General features: G+C 49.7%; 3 protein-coding genes across 3 annotated transcripts in view; 1 reads left to right on the top strand and 2 right to left on the bottom strand.

Moving 5' to 3' along the window:
- Window positions 1-24,328, top strand: part of SMC2 (structural maintenance of chromosomes 2) — a 150,533-nt gene that overhangs the window by 1,205 nt on the left and 125,000 nt on the right. The gene's annotated exons all lie outside the window — the stretch shown is intronic.
- LOC139750653 (glutamate receptor ionotropic, kainate 2-like) lies at window positions 503-6,741 on the bottom strand. The gene is made up of 3 exons (XM_071665332.1): window positions 6,501-6,741; window positions 3,209-3,468; window positions 503-1,242 (listed from the first exon to the last, which is right to left on the bottom strand). The coding sequence occupies exons 1-3, from the start codon at window positions 6,657-6,659 to the stop codon at window positions 789-791; spliced, it is 873 nt and encodes a 290-aa protein (XP_071521433.1). The 5' UTR covers window positions 6,660-6,741; the 3' UTR covers window positions 503-788.
- Window positions 12,238-24,328, bottom strand: part of LOC139750616 (uncharacterized) — a 29,259-nt gene continuing 17,168 nt past the window's right edge. The window contains exons 2-6 of the mRNA XM_071665290.1: window positions 22,001-22,164; window positions 21,343-21,444; window positions 15,977-16,034; window positions 14,060-14,202; window positions 12,238-12,345 (exon numbers count right to left, since the gene is read on the bottom strand). Of these exons, the coding sequence (XP_071521391.1) occupies window positions 12,238-12,345; window positions 14,060-14,202; window positions 15,977-16,034; window positions 21,343-21,444; window positions 22,001-22,164 (575 nt within the window). The remainder of the gene's footprint in view (window positions 12,346-14,059; window positions 14,203-15,976; window positions 16,035-21,342; window positions 21,445-22,000; window positions 22,165-24,328) is intronic.

Below are 24,328 nucleotides of genomic sequence, written 5' to 3'. Positions count from 1 at the left end.
ATGATAGCAGGGCACGTGTGCTGTAGTATTGTAACGTTTGTTCACATCATGTTATGTACTTGATGACAGCTGGGGACATGTGCTGTGGTGCTGTAACATTTATTCTTATGTACTGTATTTGATGAAAGCTGGCTACATGTGCTGTGGTACTGTAACATCTGTTTACATCATGTACTGTGATGACAGCTGGGTGCATGTACTGTTGTAAGGGAACTCAGCTGTTCTTAACATGTATTTTGCTTGATGACAGCCGGATAGTTTGTCTGTGAACGTGTCGTTGTAATGGAACTAGACTGTTCTGAACATGTATTTTGCTTGGTAACAGCTGGATAGTTCGTCCATGAATGTGTCAAAGGTGAGACATTTTTTATGTAGAACTTAGCATCAGGGAAGTCGGCAGTCAACCACCGTAACACTCTCTCTCTCTCTCTCTCTCTCTCTCTCTCTCTCTCTCTCTCTCTCTCTCTCTCTCTCTCTCTCTCTCCAAGGTACATACACAAAATAACTTCATACTGTTTATTGATTACTGCGATACATGGTATACACTGGTTTTTATACCCACCGAGTATAGCCTCTGTATACTTTTTTTTTTTGGGGGGGGGAGGCCTTAATACTAATTTGCACCGATATAACTTACTTTTCTACGACTATATATGTCTTTCTCACACCCTGTACTGATTTCACATATAAACTGTATATATACTAATCTCTACACTCGAACATTTTACTTTGTACTAAAGATAGTGTCTTGAGGTGGGTCTTGGGAGTTGAGGGAACCTCAGGTCACACTAATTTGGGCTGTAGTGTTCTCTGTCCACCAGGGCCGTCACTCCCTCTGGCTCTGAGCTGGTTTTACCTGCAGCATACTTGTCGTCATTGTCATTGGTTGTTGGTGATGGTGTCTCTTGTTGATTGAGAGCCCTGACCAATGTAGTGGTAACTGTAGTCTGTACCTTGAACACATGTAGGGTCATCCTGGTGAGCTGGTGGTGAAGCCTTGTCCAAGAGGTGTTGGTCTCTACTGTGGTGACGAGGCTAGTCCTCTTCCACATGGCGGCCACCCTCTCGCAGCCCAGCATCACCATCGCCAACCCTGCCAGCGTTCCTAGCATGAGGAACACCGTCAGGAGGTTGTAGAGGGTGAATGCCTGAAGGCTATCCACCGTGTCGCAGCCGCTATCTCGGGGTCGCCACCGTCGCCAGTGTCGGTGGATGATGCCAGTGTCTCGCAGCCGCATCATGCTGAGGGAGGGACATGGAACCCCAGGTCACACTCTCTACTACACATGATTTGCACGATAAAGCTTGTATTGGAAGACACCACATTGACAACACCTGTAGTACCCTGAATACTTCTAATAACTTACAACATCCGTATCAGTCCCACAACACCTACAGCGTCGCCACAACTTCAGCCCAACATAACTACAACGTCACCATAGCCACAACACCATTAGCACAACCACAATATGGCTACAACAATCACAAGACACGGTAAAAACCTACAACAAAGTACATACATTATATGAATTGCAACAACAACCCACAGTACGCCCATAACCCATTTAGCATTCGTACATCATGCTCATAGTGATATACACAAAATATAAAATGCCCACGGGGCTCACTTCGCCCACAAAACGCACACACACACAAAAATCATGATAACCAGAACATGACTGTGTCTTCCGCAAGAAGCCTACAGTATCCACTACACTTTTTACTTCTACAATATCCACAACTACTCAACAACGCCTACAATATGCCCACAGTATCCAAAACATGTTCACGTAAGTGTACGAAAACGATCGGGTGTACCGGCTTTCACAACACGCCCACACCATCCAGACGTTAACCATTACAAAACATCTTCAACATTCTTACATCACTCGCAACGTTTCATCACCTGCAACACAAATAACAAGATTCCATACAACACACCTGTAACACCCACAGTGGACCCAACCAAACCATTTCACGTAAGACTCGTAGCCTACCAACACCATCGTAGTACCCGCACCACATCTGCAACACCTACAACAAGGCTTGATCACCAACGTCATCCCCAACACTCGCAACACTCCTCCAACACAGGCTGCATGAGTACAGTTACAGCAATACCTCCATAATCCCTTCACCGTGTTTATGATGCTAACAACATGCCTATAACACACACAACACAGACATGTCTCACAACACACCAACGAAATCCAATATACGACACACCTCGCTAACAACACCCAGAACACGCACCACCAGCAATACACCTATAACACTAACAACACGTGGACACGAGTGTAGAACTCCCTCTCCATACAGTACATATCGGTAATTTGCCTACAACACACATGTACCAACACGCCCACAATACCTCCACACAATCCGCTGGCATACAACACCTGTCACACGCTTACAGAGTACGCCCGACACCACAACACACCCATACGTACGAAAGTCTACAGCAGTTATAACTGCACCAAAACAACATTCCCACAATATAACATGTTTAGAGCATTTTCGACACGCTAACACACGCCTAAACTACTTACTCCATAACCAGAACTTGCGTTACACACAGCAGCAGCACCACAACACCCATAATTTTGACACATTTATCACTTCCTCCCAACCCTACAGCTATCTCGAAAAGTCGATAACGGTCGCAACACCTAGCAAACGCTCCATCACCTTACCACACATACCTATAAGAGGCGTGATAACCTTAACTGCTCTCAACTGCAACATCCGCATCATGCCGACGTGATGTCCACACATACATTGAGGACGCCACAAAATGCCTACAAAATCCTAAGAATCCCAAGGCTCCCATAATCTCCAGTAAGTCCCTACAACCGTGCAACACACAGCGAGTCGACACCTGCATATCACGTGTCTTGAATGCACACGACATCCACAAAGTGGTAGTAATAACTGAAACACTCAGAGCTGTATAATCGCACGCTCATACATAAGTCTCCATCACGCATTAAGAAAAAATGGCAACAGCCACAAAGTAACCCACAATCCACTTGCAAATCACAGCTCTCCTTACAAGCACCACACAACAAAGCTCACGGACAGCACATTCAGAAACCTTACCCAGCAACAGCACATTCAGAAACCTTATACAGCAACAGCACCCTCAGAGACCTTACCAACAGCACATTCAGAAACCTTACGTAGCAACGCTTGTGTAAGATCTACTTACTGGTAAGTGAAGATGCGACGGAGGGGCGAGCCCTTGGGCACGGCGAAAGTGCTGGCGATTTCCATGTACCTGTGGGGGATCTTCACCAAGTCACAGTTGTGGGCGTACTGGAAGAGGAACTTGTTCTCGGCCATGAAGTGCACGTACCTAGGGTCCTGCAGGGCACGATTGATCCCTTGTTCGTCCGTTCGCACTAGGGAGTTATAGTGGGGCTCCACCAGCTGCTTCCATACGTCTTGGTACAGTCCACTTGATGCAAGCTGTAACACCACACATGACTGAAGCTGTGGCCTGTGGAAGGACTGCATTATACAGTCAAGAAGTATGGTGATATGTGCCTTTGTAGGGTGAGCATAAGACAATTAAGGAGTAAGTGTTCATTTTCTTGAGCGCGCAAGTTGTTTCTTGTGCATGAGGGGGTCTTGTGATACGTTGAATCATTGTTTATAATGCTGGACAGATGGCTGATATTCAGAGCCCAGGCAAGAAAGTATAACTCGTGCATGCCCGGGGAGTGTGGTTTCAGATGGATGTGTATCTGGTTTAGCGGTTTAAGAATGACATGGGAGGGTAGGTACTTAGTGCTTAATGAGTCATTTTGGTGCGTATATGTTTTGTTAATGTCATATTTGTTGCTAAAGTTTGAAGGGGTAAGATATTTGGTTCTACTTAGGGGTTAATGGTTACTAATGGACAAGTTTACTTTATCAGAATTGTCTAGTGAATGCCAAACACTCGAAGGCAAGATGTTATTGGAAGCATTTTTGTTTCATAGTGCAGGTGGTCAATGTTTGTGATGGCTAGGCAACTAGTGCTTGTTCTAAGTTCCCTGTTTCGTGTAGTTTGCAGCTTTATTACGTTATTTTACTTGGTGGATGACCAGGCGGGTGAGGTGTAGTTTAAAATGAAGAGGATGTATTGGTTTGTTGAGGATATCGAGGAATTCTTGTCCAAATCTGGTTCTGGTGTTTCGTGGGCGCTTAGTTTGCTTCTTAGCTGGTCTTCGTGTTGATGCTTGTGTAAGCGTTATGTTTGTGTCGTATGTGTTGCCAAGTAAAGGTGAAGTTTGTTAAGTGGAAGTGGTTGACCATTTAAAGAGAATGGAGGGTCAAGTCAGATTCATGTTTGCCGGGGATTAAGAAGATGATGGTAGATATCGGTCGTGATGCAGACATTCTGTTTTAAGTGGACCAGTTTTCTAATCGCATGATACATTGCTGAATGTTTGCTGGTGATGGGGTACTGTTAAGCTGCTGAAATATGACCGTGAGGTCATCTGCGTATGAGAAGACATACTGCAACCAGCAGAAGGTGATGGATGGTCGTGATGGAAGAGACTGAAAAAAGTTAGAGAAAGCTGCTCCCTATGGAACTATTCAGTAGAACTTGCTAATTTTGGTGAAATCCGTATGAGTGACTGGCTTGGCGGCCGATATTAAAGTTTGCTAACCATATTTTGTCAATGATATGGAGGAAGATGTCTCGCATCTTTTGTGCGAGGATGTATCAGAGTATCATGTTGTTTTATTGAGCGGGAGGCGGGTTATGGTTGGTTGAAGTCATACTGGATTTGTGAGGCGTGTGCCCAATGCAGTAGTGGAAAGATTAGGTCTAAAGCCGTGCTCTGTGGGTGAGAGTAGGCTACATTGGTTGTTTCTCTTGCAGATCGGTTTTTCGAGGAGTTTGTAGACTGGAGACTGCTGTATGATGAGGGATTGTGTTTGATGGTTTACATGGCTTAATATAAGGTTAGATTGTGGGCTGGCAAAGTTTCAGATGTTTGGGATTTCATTCTCTAGCCAGGAGTGGTTGAAGATATCTATAAGTTCTTGAATTGCAATTTGACCAAAGTGATTTCTTTGGAAGTTTGAAATGCCAGGGGGGGGGGGGATTTCTTGACAGTTTAGTCTGTGTTACAAGGGAGTGGGAGTGAAGGGTAGGCCAAATCTGTGTTACAAGGTAGTGGTAGTGAAGGGCAAACCAGCAGTTACAACAGGGTGGATTCTCCGTTGGTTTCTCATGGCTGCTCTTTTTACGGGTGTGGTTAGTTTGTGGCTAAGTTTTGAGTTGCGCTTCATATGTTTGTTCTTTGGGAGAAGGGATGTTTTTGGTTTGAATCACGCTGTTTATAGTTGAGTGATTAAGTCTGTGATGATGTTAAAACTTGGATTTGTTTTAAATCTGCGGGGGGGGGGGGGTGAGTAAATTTGTTTGAGCGCGTTTCCTTTAAACTTCATAAAGTATGCAACTTGCTGGGGAGAAAGTATGAGTTGCATACCCTTCTATATGTATATGGTTCTTGTTAAGTTGGTCGGTGGTCTAAGCATGGCCTAGGAACGGCAAAAAGTATATTTCGAAGCTCTAAGGTTTGGATTCCCGGTACTGTGTTAACGTTGGCATTTGCTTTTGTTGTTGTTGTGCTAGTCAGATAGGTGTCAGTGGGTGTGTTATCGGGTAAGTGGTCAGAGAAGAGATGTTGTATTGTGCTCCAGGTGGTTCTTGTATTAAATACTGGTTCGACATTCCCTGGCTTAGCGAAGGAACTCCAGCAGATGAAATAACGGTCTCATTTGCTCACATGTACTCTGTAGCTGTCATGTACAGTGCAATAGAACGAGAGCCAACATTTACAGCCAAGCCCGTAGATTATTACTTGGTATCCACTGATCGATTTACATGCCTTTGTTCAACGCAGTAATGGTACATCCTCCCTTGCCCATACTATAGTAATCCAGTTCATTCTATCCCATGGACGCCTCTCACCCTCCTGAATATTTAGGCCTCAATTCTTCAAAGCCTACTGCATTCCATCCTTCGATTTTTCTTAGTTTTCCCTTCCCCTCAGTTCCGGCTTCCGACACATACGTAGATTCTTCCTCAATTTTTCCCCACAGATCCTTTCCATGTGTCTGAACTATCTCAAACACACCCCGGTCAGCTCTTATTTTAAATTAACACTTCCAAACCTGGCTGTAACACGATTATTTCTGAAGGTCAGTCTGCCTCACACCACATATTGTCTTCAGGCATTCAGTTTCCAAACTTCCATCCTCTTCCACTATTTCGCATTCAGGGTCCAAAACGTCTTGAGTCTGAGTATAAATTTCTAGAGACGATTACTGGAGGATTTGATGGTGTTACTATCCTTGTTTGGTTGGTGTGTATGCGTGTGTTTGGGTACGCATTTATTTGTCTTTTCATTTGTGTAGAAAGACTGACTGATATATAAGTAGACAAAAAGAAAATGAAGAATAGAACTCGCTAGACGATAAGCACTGAACATTATCCCGACCTTGAAGCTCTCCTCCACGGAGATGCCCTTGACGAAGCCTAGCCGGTACTTGTGTCCTTGCTGGTCGATCATCTCTTGCATGGTGTCGAAGGGGCGACCGCAGGGCTTGATGGCCAAGTGGGAGATGATGAAGCAGGTATAGAAGGCGTAGAGCAGCATTGTGTTGAGGTAGATGGTAATGAAGGCAATTCTTGCGGATGTGCTGGTTAGTGCTAGAGACGTGCCTGTAAAACAATTAAGATGGTAAATCTTACAGCGTTACAGTAAGTACTACAGACAGATACAGTGAGACCTACAGAGATTAAGTCTTTATATCGAACGACCACTTAGACTTTGGTACACCTTGAGCCTCCTTGGGTCTGTAGTTACTGTGCTTAAAGTGTAATATGACCTTGAATAACTCGTGAAAATGTGTGGAATGCATTGTTTAACGGTATGACAGAGCAAGACTGTGAGTCTGACAGTTTGACAAAGGAGGTCAAAGGCCCAACTCCAAAAAATTTTTCACATTAGGTCACTGCTGTCTAGACATGATAGTCAAAAAGCGTGATGTAAGAACATGGAAGGCGTTAACGTGCATCGCACCTCACAAAACTGTATCGGGGATCGGATTCACCTGTTGTTGACTCGTTTATCTTTAGGCGTCCTTATCTTCTGCCATCCATACCTTCCCCCATCCTTATCTTTTCCATTAGTAACACAAGGTTTTGTACTAGAAAAAAAAAATCGACTTCTCCCTAAGAAAAGCAGTCAGCACCGCGAATCCACCTAAGACAAAAGAAAAAAAAAAAGAAAATCTCGGGCGGTTCAGTGATCGGCGAAGGACACCACTATGCCCTCACACTGAGCATTTATCCCATTGCTCTCACTCTAGGTCCTCAAGACGAAATATCGGTTTGAAATCTATTATTGTGTTTCCAAGACCACTGGCTCCACACTATTAGTTTGGTTTTCCTTCTGAGCGATTTTTTTTTAGCAGTCAGATCAGATATGAAATACGATTCTGCAAAATCAACAGTGTCTGTTGTTGACAACTTGGTCACGACTTAGCGGTTTGACCTTGAAGACACCAGCTGTATCTTCCAGGCCTCTGATGCATCAGTAAAACTCCCTAAAAGAAGTATAACAGAGACCATACTAGGAAGTCTGACAATATCGAAAAATTGTTTGAAGTTGATCAAGTCATCCTCGTCCAAAGTTAACCAGTTTGGCTCTTTATCAGCAAGTTTAGTTTCCACGTATGTGGGCCTTGAACTTCTCCAGTCATGAAGGCGATAGATTTCCCGAAAATTTGACGTCTTGTAATTATAACGAAGAATGTCCTCACATGTATGCACCCTCCCTGCCCCTCACATGTATGCACCCTCCCTGCCCCTCACATGTATGCACCCTCCCTGCCCCTCACATGTATGCACCCTCCCTGCCCCTCACATGTATGCACCCTCCCTGCCCCTCACATGTATGCACCCTCCCTGCCCCTCACATGTATGCACCCTCCCTGCCCCTCACATGTATGCACCCTCCCTGCCCCTCACATGTATGCACCCTCCCTGCCCCTCACATGTATGCACCCTCCCTGCCCCTCACATGTATGCACCCTCCCTGCCCCTCACATGTATGCACCCTCCCTGCCCCTCACATGTATGCACCCTCCCTGCCCCTCACATGTATGCACCCTCCCTGCCCCTCACATGTATGCACCCTCCCTGCCCCTCACATGTATGCACCCTCCCTGCCCCTCACATGTATGCACCCTCCCTGCCCCTCACATGTATGCACCCTCCCTGCCCCTCACATGTATGCACCCTCCCTGCCCCTCACATGTATGCACCCTCCCTGCCCCTCACATGTATGCACCCTCCCTGCCCCTCACATGTATGCACCCTCCCTGCCCCTCACATGTATGCACCCTCCCTGCCCCTCACATGTATGCACCCTCCCTGCCCCTCACATGTATGCACCCTCCCTGCCCCTCACATGTATGCACCCTCCCTGCCCCTCACATGTATGCACCCTCCCTGCCCCTCACATGTATGCACCCTCCCTGCCCCTCACATGTATGCACCCTCCCTGCCCCTCACATGTATGCACCCTCCCTGCCCCTCACATGTATGCACCCTCCCTGCCCCTCACATGTATGCACCCTCCCTGCCCCTCACATGTATGCACCCTCCCTGCCCCTCACATGTATGCACCCTCCCTGCCCCTCACATGTATGCACCCTCCCTGCCCCTCACATGTATGCACCCTCCCTGCCCCTCACATGTATGCACCCTCCCTGCCCCTCACATGTATGCACCCTCCCTGCCCCTCACATGTATGCACCCTCCCTGCCCCTCACATGTATGCACCCTCCCTGCCCCTCACATGTATGCACCCTCCCTGCCCCTCACATGTATGCACCCTCCCTGCCCCTCACATGTATGCACCCTCCCTGCCCCTCACATGTATGCACCCTCCCTGCCCCTCACATGTATGCACCCTCCCTGCCCCTCACACGTATACACCCTCCCTGCCCCTCACATGTATGCACCCTCCCTGCCCCTCACATGTATGCACCCTCCCTGCCCCTCACATGTATGCACCCTCCCTGCCCCTCACATGTATGCACCCTCCCTGCCCCTCACATGTATGCACCCTCCCTGCCCCTCACATGTATGCACCCTCCCTGCCCCTCACATGTATGCACCCTCCCTGCCCCTCACATGTATGCACCCTCCCTGCCCCTCACATGTATGCACCCTCCCTGCCCCTCACATGTATGCACCCTCCCTGCCCCTCACATGTATGCACCCTCCCTGCCCCTCACATGTATGCACCCTCCCTGCCCCTCACATGTATGCACCCTCCCTGCCCCTCACATGTATGCACCCTCCCTGCCCCTCACATGTATGCACCCTCCCTGCCCCTCACATGTATGCACCCTCCCTGCCCCTCACATGTATGCACCCTCCCTGCCCCTCACATGTATGCACCCTCCCTGCCCCTCACATGTATGCACCCTCCCTGCCCCTCACATGTATGCACCCTCCCTGCCCCTCACATGTATGCACCCTCCCTGCCCCTCACATGTATGCACCCTCCCTGCCCCTCACATGTATGCACCCTCCCTGCCCCTCACATGTATGCACCCTCCCTGCCCCTCACATGTATGCACCCTCCCTGCCCCTCACATGTATGCACCCTCCCTGCCCCTCACATGTATGCACCCTCCCTGCCCCTCACATGTATGCACCCTCCCTGCCCCTCACATGTATGCACCCTCCCTGCCCCTCACATGTATGCACCCTCCCTGCCCCTCACATGTATGCACCCTCCCTGCCCCTCACATGTATGCACCCTCCCTGCCCCTCACATGTATGCACCCTCCCTGCCCCTCACATGTATGCACCCTCCCTGCCCCTCACATGTATGCACCCTCCCTGCCCCTCACATGTATGCACCCTCCCTGCCCCTCACATGTATGCACCCTCCCTGCCCCTCACATGTATGCACCCTCCCTGCCCCTCACATGTATGCACCCTCCCTGCCCCTCACATGTATGCACCCTCCCTGCCCCTCACATGTATGCACCCTCCCTGCCCCTCACATGTATGCACCCTCCCTGCCCCTCACATGTATGCACCCTCCCTGCCCCTCACATGTATGCACCCTCCCTGCCCCTCACATGTATGCACCCTCCCTGCCCCTCACATGTATGCACCCTCCCTGCCCCTCACATGTATGCACCCTCCCTGCCCCTCACATGTATGCACCCTCCCTGCCCCTCACATGTATGCACCCTCCCTGCCCCTCACATGTATGCACCCTCCCTGCCCCTCACATGTATGCACCCTCCCTGCCCCTCACATGTATGCACCCTCCCTGCCCCTCACATGTATGCACCCTCCCTGCCCCTCACATGTATGCACCCTCCCTGCCCCTCACATGTATGCACCCTCCCTGCCCCTCACATGTATGCACCCTCCCTGCCCCTCACATGTATGCACCCTCCCTGCCCCTCACATGTATGCACCCTCCCTGCCCCTCACATGTATGCACCCTCCCTGCCCCTCACATGTATGCACCCTCCCTGCCCCTCACATGTATGCACCCTCCCTGCCCCTCACATGTATGCACCCTCCCTGCCCCTCACATGTATGCACCCTCCCTGCCCCTCACATGTATGCACCCTCCCTGCCCCTCACATGTATGCACCCTCCCTGCCCCTCACATGTATGCACCCTCCCTGCCCCTCACATGTATGCACCCTCCCTGCCCCTCACATGTATGCACCCTCCCTGCCCCTCACATGTATGCACCCTCCCTGCCCCTCACATGTATGCACCCTCCCTGCCCCTCACACGTATACACCCTCCCTGCCCCTCACATGTATGCACCCTCCCTGCCCCTCACATGTATGCACCCTCCCTGCCCCTCACATGTATGCACCCTCCCTGCCCCTCACATGTATGCACCCTCCCTGCCCCTCACATGTATGCACCCTCCCTGCCCCTCACATGTATGCACCCTCCCTGCCCCTCACATGTATGCACCCTCCCTGCCCCTCACATGTATGCACCCTCCCTGCCCCTCACATGTATGCACCCTCCCTGCCCCTCACATGTATGCACCCTCCCTGCCCCTCACATGTATGCACCCTCCCTGCCCCTCACATGTATGCACCCTCCCTGCCCCTCACATGTATGCACCCTCCCTGCCCCTCACATGTATGCACCCTCCCTGCCCCTCACATGTATGCACCCTCCCTGCCCCTCACACGTATACACCCTCCCTGCCCCTCACATGTATGCACCCTCCCTGCCCCTCACATGTATGCACCCTCCCTGCCCCTCACATGTATGCACCCTCCCTGCCCCTCACATGTATGCACCCTCCCTGCCCCTCACATGTATGCACCCTCCCTGCCCCTCACATGTATGCACCCTCCCTGCCCCTCACATGTATGCACCCTCCCTGCCCCTCACATGTATGCACCCTCCCTGCCCCTCACATGTATGCACCCTCCCTGCCCCTCACATGTATGCACCCTCCCTGCCCCTCACATGTATGCACCCTCCCTGCCCCTCACATGTATGCACCCTCCCTGCCCCTCACATGTATGCACCCTCCCTGCCCCTCACATGTATGCACCCTCCCTGCCCCTCACATGTATGCACCCTCCCTGCCCCTCACATGTATGCACCCTCCCTGCCCCTCACATGTATGCACCCTCCCTGCCCCTCACATGTATGCACCCTCCCTGCCCCTCACATGTATGCACCCTCCCTGCCCCTCACATGTATGCACCCTCCCTGCCCCTCACATGTATGCACCCTCCCTGCCCCTCACATGTATGCACCCTCCCTGCCCCTCACATGTATGCACCCTCCCTGCCCCTCACATGTATGCACCCTCCCTGCCCCTCACATGTATGCACCCTCCCTGCCCCTCACACGTATACACCCTCCCTGCCCCTCACACGTATACACCCTCCCTGCCGCTCACACGTATACACCCTCCCTGCCCCTCACATGTATGCACCCTCCCTGCCCCTCACATGTATGCACCCTCCCTGCCCCTCACATGTATGCACCCTCCCTGCCCCTCACACGTATACACCCTCCCTGCCCCTCACACGTATACACCCTCCTTGCCCCTCACATGTATGCACCCTCCCTGCCCCTCACATGTATGCACCCTTCCGCCCTCAAAGGTGTACACCCTTCCCCGCCGACTCACAGGTATACAAGTATACTCACGTGAAGTTGCTGAGCCGCTGCATCTCCCTCCAGACGTCAGCAAACCAGCCGAGCACCTGCACCGTCCCATCCTCCTTCAGCTGGCTGAAGGTGGACGGCTGCGACTGTGGGAGATGACAGTGTTAACCCTCACTGTGACACTCCCCCCCCCCCCACACACAAACACCCACAAACACCCTGCTCTCACGCCTTACTATCCCACCTGCACCACCAGCTGCTGGTGTGTGTCCCACCCGCACCACCAGTGGCAGGTGTGTCCCACTTGCACCATCAGTGGTAGAAGATCCCACTGGGGATGAGAGTGTGTGTATGTATGTACAGTAGGGAGAATTTTAGGAGAAAAAAAGATGGAGTGCGTCGCAAGGTTGGTCGAGGCAGCCAGGAAGATATCTGATTAGCTAGTTATCCCACACAGAGAACGGAGGAAGAGTAGGTTTTACTGTCCCTACTGTTAGTGTAGGAGATGTTCACTCCTTCTGGAATACGTTGAAGTTCGGTACTTTGTACAGAGGACGTCCCTAAGGGGGTAAGAAGAGGTCATAACCTGGTGGCAGGAGGCGAGACACATGATGACTACAACATTTGCTAGAACTTTGAAGGACAGTACCTGAAGCGTAGTGGCAAAAGATGACTGACGCATTTCAAGCCGGACGGCATCAGTGTTGGAGGAATCTGTATCTACGAGCCTTATCACTGGTGTGCCTGTGTTCTACACTCCACCCTTCAGACAAAAGGCCACAGGACGGTGTAGTGCTGCCCCCACCACAGGACTGTGTATTGCAGCCCCCACCACTGTATATTTGTGCTGCCCCCACCATGGGACTGTGTAGTGCAGCCCCAATCACAGGATAGTAGTGCTGCCCCCACCACAGAACTGCATTGCTACCCACACCACAGGACTGTGTAGTGCTGCCCCCACCACAGGACTGTAGTGCTGCCCCCGCCAAAGGAGTGTGTAGTGCTGCCCCAACCACAGGACTGTGTAGTGCTGCCCCCACCACAGGACTCTAGTGCTGCCCCCACCACAGGACTGTAGTGCTGCCCCCACCACAAGGCTGTGTAGTGCTGCCCCCACCACAGGACTATGTAGTACTGCCCCCACCACAGGACTGTGTAGTGCTACCCACACCACAAGACTATGTAGTGCTGCCCCCACCACAGGACTGTAGTGCTGCCCCCACCAAAGGAGTGTGTAGTGCTGCCCCCACCACAGGACAGTGTAGTGCTGCCCCCACCACAGGACTGTGTAGTGCTGCCCCCACCACAGGACTGTGTAGTGCTGCCCCCACCACAGGACTGTGTAGTGCTGCCCCCATCACAGGACCGTAGTGCTTCACCAGGGAAGACTTAAATAACAGTAATCACAAGACAAGAATGATACGTGGCCACAAAAAGCAGCAGAAAATATTACCCCTGACGACACAAATGGTTTGAGCTAGACCACTTTAAGTGCTCCGGACCAGAAAAAAAAGAATCGAGGAAGTAAAGAATATGTGTCTCACAAAAACTGATACATTGTTGTGGGTGACAACGAATAACATTTGGAGTCACGGAACCTAAGGGATAGCTCATCCTTGAGCGATAGTTTGAAAGTCGATCATCAATAATAACCTCTTAGCTGTGACGTCAAAGTACTCGCTTACAGGGAATAAATCTATTTAGATGTTTGAAATAGAATATAATCTAGTTTTGCGTCATACAAATTACTAACATAGAGAGGACTCAAGTTTATAATACGTTTGACAGAGTGAGAGAGATTATGGTAGTAAGTGGAATATGTGCGAGAGCGTTAGATGGTAGACGGGTGGCGAGTCTCACCTCCAGAGTGAGGCAGCGGAGGTGGAGGCCGGTCAGGTTGGTCCTACGGGGGACCACGTCCTCGGGTGGGAGGTCCAGCAAGGGCGGCGACAGTCCCGGGCGCCACCATCCGACAAGCTCGACCCGCTGCCGCCAGCCCTCGTCTGACCCCCAGGGAAGGAAAGAAACAATTAGGGCACGTACAGGGAGGTGGAAACAGAGGCAGGTTGATAAAGAGTGGGAGAGCACCCTACACTTTGCATGATAGATAGGTAGGTAGGTAGATAGATAGATAGATAGATAGATAATTTACTACATACATGCATGCTTTTAAGACTATAAACCATGTTCATTATATGGTCCATGATTAAAATCTTGAACAATAAAACAGTTTAGAATAGTTAATTGATTACATTCAAGTACATACGACACAGTAACATTATAGTCCATGAGCGATCGACATAAATAAAACAATAACAATAAAGAGAAATTTATTGATTTGAGTGGTCGTCTACCGTGGTCGTGTTGGAAACAGTCACGTTCGCTACTTCTTGATGTTAAAATATTTTTTTTTTTCATGGAAGTTGAAAGATGTGTCAAAGTATTAACTCATGGCCAAAGTGAAGACAGATACGTATTCCTTACTGGAGATACCAGCCCGTCTCCTAGTGGCTCGCTAGTAGACACAGGGCGTCTGCAATTTAAGGCGGAGACTTGTTTATAACTGTCTGTTTACCCTATAATCAACTTATAAGTGTAGTGTACTATAGTATATATATCACACTCTCATGTTCCGTTTCTTACGAAGGACCGGCCTTACGTAATCATAGCAGACTCGGTAAGGTATTTTGAAATTATTGGTTACGAAGCTTTCCGAGTTCTTTGTCCTTTCATTTCAGCGAACACCTTCGTCAGCGTCAAATACTAAATGAAAACACTTTTAAAGTCTATCTTATCACATTAGCTTCAACTGATATTTTAAAGTAACTTTATGTCCATGAAATGAATGAAAATGAAATTAGAGGGCAAGGACGAATCATCATCACGTCGTCATGTTGCCATGATAATAACCGACCGTTCACTATGGCCATCTTCCATAACATCTCGTGTCGTGTAAACACGCAAGGCGAGGGTCACGTAATAAAAGTTAACCAATAACTCACTTTTTTGTGAGCGTGTGGATGACATTAATATTACAGATACACTTGGAACAATCAGTGTTACAGTAGCGTTATATACATCACATTGGCACCAGCCTGTCGAGTTCAGCGGCCATTGTTATTAGCGTAGCACCGTCACTCCTTAGATCCTTCTGGTTTCTTGATTTTTCTCGAGGCTACAACAGCACCGAAAAATCCCCTCTTAAGGCTTAGGCAACAGTCGAGGGTGTGGTAACTCGGGAAGAACTCTGCTCGCCTCTTCTTCAGCCTTGATATACAATAACCCCCATAAACTCTGCCTGGAATAATGGTTAGCTAACCAAACATTCCAGGAACTCTGGGCACTGTCCGTGGAGGTGAGGTCATCATGCATAGTTCCTTACGCTAGTGCTTGGCTGATACTGGTCGTAATCCACACATATCCCGCTCATCACCCTGCTGGCCACACGCTCCACTCATCAACTAATTGGCCACGCACCTCACTCATCAACCAACTGGCCACACACCCCACTCAACTAACTGGTCACACATCCCACTCGTCAACCAACTGGTCACACACCCCACTGATCAACCATCTAGCCTCACACCCCACTCATCAACCGACTGACCACACACTACGAAGACTTCATCAACCAACTGGCCACACACTCCACTCGTCAGCCAACTGACTACACACCCCACTTATCAACGAACTGACCACACACCCCGCTCATCAACCGACTGACCACAAACCAACGTAACCCTCAAGCTCACCCTCTCCACACGGCCCCCTACTCACCTATCTGGTAGATCTCCCAGACGTTCACCTCCTCTCCTTCCTGGACGGCCAGTGTTGCCTGTGGTGGATAGGAACAAGTCAGCATCTTACGTACAGTGGACCTGTCGGGTCTGGACCACCCTAGCAGCTGGTGTATAGGTAGTGACACTGTTTCTGCTCTGGTGTTGGTAAACATATGTTCGTTGTTAAAATGCACATGATGAATAAGGATGGATCATTTTTCAAGTGGTATTGCTCAGCCCCTGTGAATGCTTAACAAATCACAGCTCATCCATAATAAGTTTGTTATACACGTAACTTAGGACAGCAGTCGCACAGTACACCTTTATTCGTCAAAGAGCAGAACTTGGCTACTGTCAGTTTCAGTCAAGACTTACTGTGACGACCACTGTGGCAACCACTGTGACGACCACCGTGATAACCACTGTCTCAAGTTTTCACTGGCTTGCTCTCTTTTGTATATCCTGCTTCTTGACACTTGCCATTGCGTCCGTCCAAAACTTGCTCTCTCGTGAGATGTATAGTACCAGCCCCCAGGACGCTCTGAGACCTGTCGCTGAGGGCCATTTCCCTGATACAGACCCCCCCTCTCCCCCTTCCCCCTCCCGGCTTAACTCGAGCCGAGTTACAAGCTTAGATATCTAACAGCTGGATAGGCCTGTCGCAGCTGTAGCGCTTTTAAAACTCCCGCTGAAATCGGTGTTCATATCACTACCACTACGAGGATGGATGAACAGCTGAGTGAGCTGTGCGCCGTCTGCCCCGTGCTGGGAATCATTCGAACACGAGTTCGTGCATTGATAGTCAGCAACGCTTACCACACCACCATCACTGTGGTGTGACCGCTTAGATTTCGTAACACCCTTGTGTATTATATACCATATCCCTCAACCATTTCCTGTTATCTTAGAATGAAAGCAAAGCTTTATTCATTGTGGTGTTCGAAATCGCGTCCTCGAGACTATGAAACTCATCGTCTGCCTCCCGAGCCAAGCTTGGACATCACGGAAACACCACCATAGACCTTGAGTGAAAGCTGGTGTCCACGTGCCAGTAATCACCTACCTAACGAGGCAGTAGACCTTGGTATCCAGGTGGCTGTAATCACCTAACCTAACGAGCCACTAAATAAAGCTTTGCCCAGTATGGGGTACCATTACTCCCCTTACAGATCGAGACTTGTGATACTTTACATGCTGAGTTAATTTGGCTTGTGGCCTTACACGTGTAAGTGATTATTATTTATTCTTGTATGTCTACACACACACACACACACACACACACACACACACACACCAGCCTATGCCAGGTACCCATTTATCAACCAGTACCGTGGGGAGGATGAACACATCCTGACTGCTGCGCCCAGGACTCGAACCCATAGGGCCCTGACCTCGGGCGGGCCCGTGGTGACTTATGGTCAGCAACGCTAACCACCACACCACGGAGGCCCGTGTGTGTGTGTGTGTGTGTAGTTTTTATATAAGATAGTCCCTCTCTCTCATCACCTCTCCTCCACAAGAGCCTCCTGACGAAGGGAAGCTCTGCTCACCATATGCCACTTTGACCCCGGCGCCTTGGGATGGGCGAGGGAGCTCTCTGCCTCCTTCACCTTCCATCCTCCCCCTTGGTCCGTAAAATCCCAGGAAGGAGAGGGTTCCTCCCCTCCAGCCTGCTCCCTGGCCGCCCCCTCACCACTTGGATGAGGCAGGGTTCTCAGGCCTCCCGCAACGTCCCATGCATGGCTCAGCAGTCGCCGGGTCGTGGGATTTCCGCTCCCCAGCGCCCCTCTGACGCAGCACTACACTGTGACCCCTTCCCCAGCTTGACACCTGACCCTTTGACCTAGGCTTCGTGGAATGACGAAGAAATCCAAAACTAAGATGAACGTTGCATATCCCAAGGCTAAATTTACTGGTTTATAACCTCCCCAGGAGTTGCTGGGGTGCCTTGGGAGTGATCTGGCAGTCCAGGTTCTCCAGGGTCGGACTGGGGGACGGCCTTTCTCCCCCAGCACCAGGCAGGGGTGGGGGGGGGGGCGTGCTTAACTACGTCATTTCCTTGTACGTATATCAACTGACTATTCTACGTTTTCTATCTCTGACGACGTGATCATTACACGAGAGTGCACTGTGGTTTTATGCATATATATAGATCACGCGCACCACTGTGACCTCTTGCAATATGGTGTAGATGTAATGTAATTATGGTGTAGGTAATATGTGAGAAACATGTAGCACGAGTGAATACTGATAGTCTTGCCTCGTAATGCAAGTGGCAAAATGCAACACTGATTTACTCATAACGTTAGCCAGGTAAAAAGAAAAAAAAAATGAAATACCCTTTGAATATTTCTGACTCTAAGACTGTTTATTTATGGTTAAGTGCGTGTCGTGTATACAGCTTAATAGCTGTTATATATATATATATATATATATATATATATATATATATATATATATATATATATATATATATATATATATATATAACACAGAGAAAATGAATTACGATAAGTGTGAGAAATGATAGATAAGGGAGGTTGAATGATGTTGATACACAATGTAGACACTAGGATGGTGATGGAGGAGAAAGCGTCATGTGACTCAGATTTCATATTTAAAAGGTGTATTCTCAAGAGGAAAGAGCCGTGGTCTGGTGAACAGAGAGATGAGTTGTGGTCTCGTAAGCAGAGTGATGAGCCATGGTCTGGTGAGCAGGGAGACACGAGACAAGGCCTGGAGGCAAGAGCTAAAGAGTATTGAGAACTGATCAGACACAATAGTATTGGCTAGCCGTACGAGGAGCAGTCGTGTGACTAAAGTGTGCTGAAGAACGATTAGTTTCTCTTCCTTTGGTCCACATGCAAAAGTATGGAAGATCTGTACGACCTGGGCGTACTACCTGGGCAGAGTAGCGGTACTGGTGAGGTCACAATAAGTATGATGATGCCACACGGTATCAATAGGAATGTTATGGCAGAGGCATCTGGCCAAGAATCAGATCTACTTGCTGCTGCTGTGCAGGTGAATGGGAAGAGTGAACGTTCAGTTTCTAGAGTATGGATTGATTCTTCTAGGTCATGTTAATAGTGTGCGTGGATCCAGTTTATTCTCTTGGTGCTGTGATTGGTGTGTCTTAGCTGGACTGCTTTTTTTTCTCTTTTAATTAGCTTGACTGCATTTGGTGGCCTTGTGACACATAAAGAATTTGTACCAAGGAAAGACCGATTTTTTTTTAGCTAAAAGTGAAGCAGATATTTACTGACTGCTCTCATGATGGTACTTTCGACCGTGCTTTTCAAATGGAGGTCAGTAGAACTCCTGGTGTTCATTAGCGTCAGTATGATTGGTTTTGCTGGATCCTGCAGTGGTTGAGCCCACATGCTATACTGCTGGGGGAATGATACGCTCTCATATCCGGGCCAGGGTCATGCGTGTGTGAGTCCTTACCCACATAATGACCCTGCCCTGTCCAAAATTGTCCCAGCGATCGTATAACCCATGACTAGTTCTCAGAAGTCGGTCACGGCAACAGAAGCTAAATAGGGCTGGACAGGCAACATCAAAAATAGTTCGGACATCATAATTTAAAACATAGTTGGAAATGAGACATTGTAATACTTATAAAGTCACCAGATGTTAAAAATAAACTTTTCAGTGATTATGTAGTTTGAAGAGCCAGGTGAGCGTAGCAATACACCTTCACGGCCCAGGACCTGGTCTATTGTTCACTGCGCCAGCCTAGCCATATCCTACTGACGCGCGCGCAGCAGTAGCTAGTTCGATGCGTGATGTAGATCGCGGGAACTAGGTACCCGTGACACGCATCCATTAGTGAGTTGTGCTTCTCACCTCAGGATCCTGAAACGCACTTATGCCACCCAGCGTACACAGCTTGTTACCTGTTTATTCATGCGATGTTATGTTTATCAAGTTGGATCATTTCCCCAAGCGTCGGGCATTGGAATACCTTGAAAATTCAGGGGAATTCTTACGGGAGTTGCTGGGTTGAAATGGGTCTGTCGGAGATGCTTTGAGGGAAGACAATAGAAGCATACACAAGTATGTAGCCAGTAGTGTGTGTGTGGAGGGCAGGTGGAACCACTGTGTATGTGCGAGGCACCATGAACTGTGAGGTCACTATGGGTGAGGCTGAGTGTGGGGGAAGCACCAGTCAAAGTGGTGAAGTGACGTCTCTGATGTGCGTGTGTGTGTGTGTGTGTGTTTGGAGGAGCGGGGCGGTAGCAACTGGTTATTAGGGTACGAGTGTAAGGGGTAATTGATGACGGTAGCAGCAGGGGAGAGGTACATGGTGACGATGGCAGTAGGGTAGAGGTTGATGATGGTGATGGTAGCAGCAGGGTAGAGGGTCAGTGATGACAGCCCAGAGCTGGGTTGAAATAATGAAGGTGTCAGCTGGGCTGGGGTTAGCAACCTGTCACAAACAAGAATGGGGAGAGCGACACGACCTACCTGGGTCATACTGGGCCGTGGGTTTCAATAATGTTTGTGTCATTCGTACATTAATGTCCGGATATTCTTATCGTCCAGCACAGGGGTTGAACACCCTTTGTGTGTGTGTGTGTGTGTGTGTGTGTGTGTTAGGACTCCAGGATGGAGACTACTGGGAAGCACAGTAAGGAACATTGTATTATCAGATCATGAGACTAGCGTTAGTGATGAGGATAGTGTGTGAGGAAGTGAGGGAAAGAGTGGTGTGTCCAGTGTATAGAGAGGTGAGACTGGGATAAGGAAACAAAACGAAAGGAATTTCGACAAATTGTAGAAATGGAGAATTGTTTCGAGGGTGAAGTTATGAAAACTGAAGTTGGGCTATTTTTTCCCCTCGTACTTGCGTTGTTAGATGAGACCCCAGTGGTCAGAGATAGTGCTTCCTAGAATGGGTTTTCAAAATATCCTTGTGGGAGACGCGTGGGGCGACTAACACTACCTTACAGAGAAGTGGACATCTGAATGAGAAACAAGGATACCAGACGCCATCACATTGGATAACTGTTTTTACAGACACATAGCATGTATGGATTTGCCTGACAGGGAAGTTGAGGGCGTCTTCGTGGTACATGGTTCAGCTGATGTAGAAGAGGAGGAATTCTAGCCATGTCAGGGGCTGTTTGGTGCTGTCCTTAGCCGTGGGCAATGGCTTTCGAGGGCTGACCGTACCACCAGGACACAAAGACAGTATGGATCAACCAATTCCTGGTGTGTATTACCTTTGAATGGTGTCCTTAAGCCCTGCATTCATCGCTACAATTCAGTCTGACTTGAAAACAAATGCAAGAAGAGGTTTGCTGGTGATGAAGTTGTAATGGAGTGAGGTGTGGAGGAGGACAGCCCAGGACGTACCTGGTTCAGGAGAGGGAAGTACACGAGGCTGGCGAGGTTAGAGAAGTTGCGCTGGGCGACCACCAGCCACCTGAGGTGGTCCACCGTCTCCTGGGACAGCCACTGCAACAAAGGTCCACATTGTTAGCTAGGGATGGTCTCTTCTACCCCCACACCCCCCACCTCTCTCACTCCCTCACCAAACGGGAAGTATTCCAGCTCACTAAGCAACGAGGAGCACCAGCTCACATAGACTCACCTGGGAGAGCTGTGCTGCTGGGCTTCACCTGGGAGAGCTGTGATGCTAGGCCTCACCTGGGAGAGCTGTGTTGCTGGGCCTTACCTGGGAGAGCTGTGCTGCTGGGCTTCACCTGGGAGGCCTATGCTGCTGGGTCTCACCTGGGAGAGCTGTGCTGCTGAGCCTCACCTGGGAGACGTATGTTGCTAGGCCTCACCTGGGAGAGCTGTGTTGGTGAGCCTCACCTAGGAGACCTATGTTGCTGGGCCTCACCTCGAATAGGTGTGTTGCTGAGCCTCACCTAGGAGAGCTGTGCTGTTGGGCCTCACCTGGGAGACCTATGTTGCTGGGCCTCACCTGAGAGAGCTGTGCTACTGGGCCTAACTTCGGAGAGCTGTGCTACTGGGCCTAACTTGGGAGAGCTATGATGCTGGGCCTCACCTGGGAGAGCTGTTCCGCGTGCTGCTCCGTCCACAATGGTGTGATCATTAGGGTTCGTCCCCACAGCTGGGCCTCGCTCATGTCCTCCCTGACGGTGATGAAGGCGGAGGTCTGCCTGGCTACCCCGGGGAACACGGCCCACACCCACCCCCGCCAGGCTGACTCTGTCGGGGAGGGAGGGAAGGTAAGTCATTAGTGCTGGTCTCTTCTTTTTGGGGAGGGAAGGAAGGAGGGTCACTGGTGCCTCTCCTCCTCTGTTGGGGAGGAAAGGAGGGTCTCTAAGGTCTTTACATCCTTATCAGGGAGGGAGGGTAGGAAGATTCGTCATCGTATCCATTATCAGGGTAAGGGAGGGACGCCAGGCACATGTTAGTGTATGTCAGACGTGACTGTGGGCATCACATAACAACAAATTATGTCGCCAAGTTCTTTAAATTCCTTCCGTGAGGTGTAAAGTCGCTGTAAATATTAGAAGTATGAACTTGGATATTAGTGTTATTGATTCCTTGAAGCGATACGTCTGTTAGATTACTGCACCCCAGACTGTGTGGCCAATGCGTTCCCCCCTGAGTCAGGGGGACGACGTTTGCCTCCGTTGTCTGGGGACGACCTCCACGTTTTCTCATAACTAAGGCTGTGAACCACGATCCATAACCTTCATTTAGAATTCACCTGTTGAAGAGAACAGCTTTTCTGCTTATGGGTTTAAGAAGATACATAACTGAATGGAATCCTCACTTATGAGAACCTGTGACAAGGTTATGCCTTATCAGGCAGAGCTAGCGCGTAGCTCTCACCGTTTGAGAGAGAGAGAGAGAGAGAGAGAGAGAGAGAGAGAGAGAGAGAGAGAGAGAGAGAGAGAGAGAGAGAACTAGTTGTTCTGTAACACAGTGGCAATTCAGAAGTGCGGTTTTGTGTGGGCGACCTCATCACCGTCAGTAGCAGGGTAAGGGTGTCTGGAGGACAACCTCCCCACTAGGCTGCCACACGCCACTTCCCTCTGTTCAGGTGCCACAAATAACGTAACGAACCCTCCCTTGCCACTTTTAATTCGTACACCACCAGTAGCGTGACTCTTATGCAAAGATGGGAGTAATTTCAGTCATTACATTTGTTCGTGTTTGCACGCGTCATGCCTCCTTGCAGGCATGGCTCTTGGTGCCCCTCAGGGGCCTCCTACGGGCTCCTGTCGACGACTCAGTCCTTGTAAGTTACATGACGCGTGTGTGTGTAAACACTGTCCCGTTCACAGGGCGAACGACCGCAGGTGAAGCCCCAGCTTAAGACGTGTTCTCCAGACTTAAGACGGATCCAGTTGTACGAACGTTTCCATGAGCCATCGTCTGCATCAGCGGTTCCCAACATTTTTGAGTCTAGGTCTTTCCTTCAGAATATTTACCACCCTCTGTCTAAAATATTCATTCAAGCCACTGAAATGGTGTGGACTTGAGTAAACCTCGTGGTTAAATGATCATCCGACAGAGAAATAAATAAGATAAATGAACCGAAATACCTTGGCATAGAAATAGATTCATAATCCTTTTTTGCTACCGAGAGAAACTTTTTGATCCGAACGCCGCTTGCCGTCCAGACGGCTCCCGCGTATCATCACCGGTGTCCTGGTGTGTACCACCGGCTGCCAGCCACTGGTCTGTATTGAGCGCAATTTGTTCTTTAACTCTTGACGCGGAAAGGATGAAGGTTCATCATACCTCATCATAATCATCATCGTAATCATGTTGGTCTCACGACCGATTACTTGCATGGGTCCCCACCCTCAACCTAGGTCCCCTCCCACACACCAGGTTCCCTCTCTAACCCCAGGTCCCCACCATTTACCCAGGTCCCCTCCCTAACTCCAGGTCCCCACCCTTAATCCAGGTTCCCTCCCTAACCCCAGGTCCCCACCCTTAACCCAGGTCCTCTCCCTAACCCCAGGTCCCCACCCTTAACCCAGGTCCCCTTCCTATCTCCAGGTCCCCACCCTTAACCCAGGTCCCCTCCCTAACCCCAGGTCCTCATCCTTAACCCAGGTCCCCTCCCTAACCCCAGGTCTCCACCCTTAACCCAGGTCTTCTCCCTAACCCCAGGTCTCCACTCTTAGCCCAGGTCCTCTCCCTAACCCCAGGTCTCCAGCCTTAGCCCAGGTCCCCTCCTTAACCCCAGGTCCCCACCCTTAACCCAGGTCCCCTCCCTATCCCCAGGTCCCCACCGTCAACCCAGGTCCCCTCCCTAACCCCTCGTCTCTAGCCCTCACGCTCGCTTCTACGCCCGGTGATATACTGTATCCTGATCATTTCTTTATTAAGTCTTGTTCTCCCTGACCTC

This window comes from Panulirus ornatus, chromosome 10, assembly GCF_036320965.1.
Source record: "Panulirus ornatus isolate Po-2019 chromosome 10, ASM3632096v1, whole genome shotgun sequence".
Lineage (NCBI taxonomy): Eukaryota > Metazoa > Arthropoda > Malacostraca > Decapoda > Palinuridae > Panulirus > Panulirus ornatus.
The sequence above is the reverse complement of the archived record's forward strand: the minus strand, read 5'-3'. Positions and strand labels throughout refer to the sequence as shown.